Source organism: Arachis hypogaea, chromosome 5, assembly GCF_003086295.3.
Source record: "Arachis hypogaea cultivar Tifrunner chromosome 5, arahy.Tifrunner.gnm2.J5K5, whole genome shotgun sequence".
In the NCBI taxonomy this organism is placed as follows: domain Eukaryota; kingdom Viridiplantae; phylum Streptophyta; class Magnoliopsida; order Fabales; family Fabaceae; genus Arachis; species Arachis hypogaea.
Window position 1 is genome coordinate 2949499 of NC_092040.1, and position 6272 is coordinate 2955770.

The following is a 6272-nucleotide window of genomic DNA, read 5'->3' on the forward strand; positions in this document are numbered from 1 at the left end:
TTTTTTAGCCACTGATAACCATCAATATTAACCACTAAAAATTTATGACAACTCAATTAATTTACCATTGTTTTACCAATACATTTAATAATTTTTTATATTAAACCAAACTAATTTGTTGATTGATTTTTGATAAATCTGATCGAACTAATCAGTTCAGTATGATTCTTAAAATCATGCTAAATACCAAATGATCAATTGGGCATAGAAAAAATCTTATATTGTAAAAGAGGTTCATATAAATTTTTTATTATAATTATTGGTTTATTTTCACATTTATCCTTATATATCCTACTTAGGTATAAATATTATGAAAAACTAATAGATAGATTAGCATTTTTCTCTTAAAAACAGTTGGAATTGTGTCTTTTTTTTTTTTGTTAGACCAAATCTCATTTAATTTGTAGTTGAAATAGCTCGGATGTATCTTTTTTTCCTCATAATTTTGTTTGAATATTAGGACTTATATAAAAATAAAATTTTCCAAAAGGTTTGACAAAATCTATACGTGTATTTTAGCTGCTCAAATTGACCGGGAAAATTTGATAATAGTTTCAAGTAATGCATCTGCAAAAGTCTAATAAGAAACAAAAGAATAAATGAATGATTGATTGATTGATTGATTTAAAGAACACAAGCAAAGGATCAAGTGCGAAGCAGCATCTGCTGAATACTTCTCATATTCTTGAAAGTTGAAAAGATCGACGTGTGTTGAAATATTCAATATTTAGTATTGACTTCAAAATAATTTGATGCATGTTTGCAAGATGGGAAGCATGTATTTTTCATTGTCATTCCCCTTTTTTTTTCCTTTTTAATTTTTCATTTTAGTAAAGATATATATTATGATGGATGAAGTGTCATCATTGGACCAATAATTGAACATAATAATAGGAGTAATAATTTATGAACCACACAATGCTCTGTGCTTTCCTTCAACTCAACTTAAACTTAGAACCAAATCTTCACTTTTATTATTATTATTATTATTATTATTATTATTATTATTATTATTATTATTATTATTATTATTTTGGCCTTGCGGCATGGCTTTGGATCAAACTAGTTAGTTGAATTCATCAATACAATCTAATGAAATTATTAAAAAAAAAAAAGAGAAAAATGAAAAGAACTCAATACTATGTACACTTGAGATCCCTATTTTCTATGAGGTCCTAAAAGACATGACCCTTTGGATCTGTTCTTAGGCCAAAAAGAAAGGAAGTGTTTTTGAATGTCTCTTCCTTGTTTTGGTTTTAAGCATGGTCTTGGTCTCTTCTTTCACCAATTTCCTCTCTTGAAAAGTTGAAACCAATTTTGAGAGTTTTATAGTCACCCTTTTCTCCATATTTAGAAATTTGGCACAAAATTAGGAATTATTTGGATCTTGTTTTGTTGATATGCTACTTCTTGGGATATAAGGTTATGGGTAACCCATTTTTGGGCATGGCAAAAGGACCATATTGAATCCCATTCTTTGCACCTAAAACAGACCACCTACAAATAATGACAAAAACAAATCACATTTTAGGAACATTGTAAACACATACTTGTTATTATTATTGAAAAGATGTTACTAGTAATAAAATTAATTTTTTTTTTAAATTACCAACCTGTACTTTGTGGTGAGATGATGTAGAAGCACCAAGATCTCTAACTTGGCCAATTCATTCCCAGGACACATGTGGATCCCACTGCCAAATGGCATAAAGGTATTGGCTTTTGGAGAAACCTGGCAAAATAATAATAAAAAAAGAAATCTTTTTATGGTCTGTAAAAAATAAAAAATAATAACAATATAAAATGTGGTAGGTAATTGAGTATTGATAATGCAATATTACCTCAAATCTTGAAGGATCAAACTTCTCTGGTTCTTTGAAATGATTAGGGCTATGGTGTATGTTTCTGAAGAGTGGTAACACTTTCCAACCTTTTGGTATAAGATACCCTGAAGGAAAATAATTCCAAACAAAGAATCTGTTAGTCTAAAATTATAAAAATGGAAAAGAAAAAAGAAAAAGAAAAAAAAGGGTATTGACCTTGATATTCCACATCTTCAACTGCTTCTCTAAAAGTAAAAGACAAAATAGATGCAACTCTTAGAGTCTCTTGTATGACCCTTGAAGTTATTGGCATCTTCTTGGTATCTTCCCAATTCAGACCCTTCTCATCACCACTTTCTTCCTTTCTCTTCACTATGGACTCTTGCTCCTCCTGTAAACCCCACACAAAAATTAAAAACCAAAACTAAATAAATTTATAAAGAGTAAGATGGATGATTTTTTTTATCCCAATTAATTTTGAGATTCATGTTTTCATAAATTCTCTTAATTTTTTTCCATAATTTTGTATCTTATAAGATCTTTGCACAGATAATATTAAGGAGACAAAAAAACAGTCCGAATTTATTTTATTTAGTATTTATTAATTATCGCAATAATTAATAAATATTAAATAAGACAAGTTATAACTATTTTTTTACTGATTTTCTTTAGTTACCAAAAATTTTTCACTATAATAATGAAATCTTTTTTCTTTTTGGTTTTTACCAATTTGAAGATCCTTTCTCTTATAACCAATGATACTTCTACTTGAGTAGGATAATTGGAAAAAGAAAACATGTAGATAGGGTAAGAAAGTTGCATCTTGCATGGATATGATATAAAAGAGTGGGACCCAAGAAAGAAGAACACTTACTGTGACAGCTTGAAGGACAGTGGGATTTTCACCAAGGTACTTCACAATCCACGTCAGCACAGTAGCTGTGGTATCACGAGCTGCAAAAATAACTCCAATTATGTTATCTGTTATTTGCTCGTCGGTGAGTCCAGCCTTCTCCTCCATGAATGAACCAAGCAAGTCTTTGTGTTCTTTCTTCTTCTCTCTCCTATTCAATATTATCTCACCCACGATCTTCGCTATTTCCTTCCTTGCTTTCATTGCTTTGTTGAACAGCGTCCCTGGAAGGTTAATTGGCATTGAATTGTACCCTTTTTCGAGTTTGTAGTAGCACCGTTTTAGATCCTCTCTGTAGTGGATTTCGTCCTTGCCGAAGATTGAAAGCAGAGCAACGTTGAAGGTGTACTGCAATCAATCATAAAGAAAAAAAATTTAATTTTGATGAATACCCATTGTTTCTTTTGCTCTAAAGCTTAGAACTTTACAAGAAATTAGGAAAGAGAATAGCTCTTGATCCCACTTTTTGGTTACAAACCAAAAGCACTCTTAAGAGAGAGAAAGAGGGAACATGATAATGATGGTTTTCTATGAATTTTGTGAATTTTTTTTTTTATTTTTCAAGGAATCTCACGATACCAGCAAAATTCGAACCCTGGGCACTTGTTTGGCACTTGTTTGGCACGAACAAGTGGATTCGAGAATTTGGTGTTTAATGTCAACAAAACATGACTTTTAGAGAAACAGGGGAAACAGAGGAACTCTGTTTTTTTGGTAACAGAGGAATGAAGTGAAGTGAGTGGTACTTACTGTTTTCATTTCAAGGAAAGTAGTGATCAAACGTCCTTGGCAAGAGGTGAGGGAATGTTGGGCAATGGATTCAATGTCGGTTATGATGTTTTTGATGGCTTCAGGCATGACGGTTCGAAGAACAAGCCTCCTCAAGTTAGCATGGTACTCTCCTTGATGGAAGAAAATTGCTTGCTTCCCTAACATCCTCTCTTTGCTCGCCGGGAACGTTGGCTTGAACAATTGAGCTTTGTTTAGAACAAATTTCGCTGCCTCTGGGCTCGAAATCATAACACATGGACACCCCAAAATGTTGGACTTGAACATAGAACCATACCTATTATCATAAACAAATATATGTTTTAGGTTAACAACTTCACATGCAAGTAACTATAAACTAGTACTAGTGTTGTGTTAATAAGGAATGAACCTTTTGATTTTGTCGGCAAAGAAAACATTTGGGTCTTGAGAATACATTTGAAAAGTTTCACCTATGTATGGCCAACCCATGGAGCCAGGTGGGAGTGGCAAGTATCTTCGTTTGGAAGCAAAATAGGGTTTCATGAAGATTCTAAATAGAACAATGGAGAGCAAAGAAGCCAAGATGCATAACATGGTACTTAGTTCCATTTTTGTGTTAATAATAATAATAATACTAAATAGTTTTGAGTAATGGAGGCTTGCTTGTTATTGATAAGAAGAAGATGAATGATGAAATATTGATTGATGGATGTGTGAGTGAGAGTTGAAACATTTTGAGGTATTTATAGGCTGGTTCGGTTTGAAAGAGTTATTTACTAATAATAATACTAAATTTGATGAGTGATATGAAGTAGGAAGAGAGGGGGAAGGAAGAAAAAAAAAAAAAAAAAGAGGAAGGAGGCTTTCAATTACAGCTCGATTTCCACACACGGAATCTCTGATTCCAGCTCATTCAAGTATTTGTATTTGGTCTAATTTAATTTTAATCTTGAAAGGAAGAGATAGAAAGAGAAAGAGTGAGCACGTGTCAGAAGAGTGTATAGTAATATTAGTAATGGATATTAAGAGGTTAAAGAGTTGGGTTGACCGTATGTGTATGTGTATGTGTATGTATGGTGTGGCCTGAGATATGATATCTTATGATATTGCTGTATCTACTTATTGGGAAAAGGGAACTTACCCTACTTCCTAAGGAACCAAATTCTAGAGAACACCATAAATAGATTTTTAATTTTTAAATAAAAAATAAATAAATTTTTTAATTAATTAAAAATATAAAAATAATTTTATATTTTTTTAAAAAATATATTTATCTTTATATATTTTAAAAAAATTAAATATTTTGATATTAAAAAAAATATTTTTATATTTTTAATTAGTCAAAATTTATTTGTTCCGAATTAAAAAGTCAAATTTATTTATCTTTTCTTAAATATATATTACTTGTATCATTCATTCTTTTAAAAGTATTACTTTAGGTATATCTTTTTTTTTTTACTTTTAAATGCAGAATAAACAGATTGAAAAGAAAATAATGTTTAAATTTCAATATTTTTGTTTTTTTTGTTTTAATAAATTTCATATTGAATACTTTGATTTTTAACAATTTTTATTATTTTATAAGTCTTTAAAAATTATTTTTATCAAATAGATTAATTATTCTGTCGCTTTTAATTAAACTTTTAAAATATATTATAAAATAAATTAATCCCTTTTAAGACAATAAAAAGATCAAAATCATAATTTTAAAAACTACTTCTATATAATAAAAATTTATTGGATAATACATTGGTGTCCGACTTAAAATTTATTAAGAAGTAATTTAATTTTTTTTAAATATCATCTTATATTCTAGATACAATTATAAAATATAAAAAATATATAAATAAATTTCTGATTATTAATTATATATAAAATAATCTATGTAAGAAAAGAGAAAACAGAAAAAAAAGAGATAATCTCAATACTGAAGCAACTTTTAAAAAGAATAAAAACAAAATAAAAAAAACTTAAAAGAGTAATTTTTCAGCATTAAAAGAATAATTTATTTTATAAAATATCATCTTATATTCTAAATACTATTATAAAATATAAAAAATATATAAATAATTTTTTTATCATTAATTATATATATATATAATAACCTATGCAAGAAGAGAAAAGACAGACATAAACAAAAAAAACCTCAATACTGAAGTAACCTTTAAAATAAATAAATAAAGCCAAAAAGAACTTGAAAGAGCAATCTTTCCAGTGTTGCTTCAATTTTCCTTTTCCGTACCATGTGGATTCTGTCATTTTTTTAAGTTGTGATGCATGCAATGCTTAATTCTTTGAATTGATTCTTTGCTATGTTTCTCTTTCTTTAATTTAATTTAATTTTCTCTCCTCACTACTCAATCAAACTTTCTGCCTAACCTTACCTTCCCTCCCTTGCAACTCATCTTACGGCACAAAAACAATAAAATCTACTTTATGTTTTTAACTAATCCGAGGTTTATTAGGTCAACATTATATTTGTTATATGTATATGTTTAATTATTACCTTCAAATTTAGGATATATATATATATATATATATATATATATATATATATATATATATATATATATATATATATATATATATATATAGTACACAAATTAAAGAGAAGTAGTAGAAGAATTTTCTTGTATATATATTTTATGGTGGAAACTCAGGTGCAGTCGATTTCACGTAAAGTTGATATCTAAAAGTCGTTAGATGATTTGACTAATTTGACTAAATTTTTATCTAACAATTCTGAAGTATCAACTTCACGTGAAGTCGACTTCATCTGAGTTTTC

The 6272-nt window shown here is 28.6% G+C and overlaps 1 protein-coding gene across 1 annotated transcript; it reads right to left on the bottom strand.

The window, feature by feature from the left end:
- Positions 1 to 1051: 1051 nt before the first annotated feature.
- On the bottom strand, positions 1052 to 4392 carry LOC112800189 (abscisic acid 8'-hydroxylase CYP707A2-like). The gene is made up of 7 exons (XM_025842326.3): positions 3896 to 4392; positions 3487 to 3802; positions 2698 to 3084; positions 2040 to 2214; positions 1842 to 1948; positions 1614 to 1732; positions 1052 to 1497 (listed from the first exon to the last, which is right to left on the bottom strand). Exons 1-7 carry the CDS (start codon positions 4093 to 4095, stop codon positions 1404 to 1406), a joined length of 1398 nt encoding a protein of 465 aa, XP_025698111.1. The 5' UTR covers positions 4096 to 4392; the 3' UTR covers positions 1052 to 1403.
- Between the last annotated feature and the right edge of the window lie 1880 nt (positions 4393 to 6272).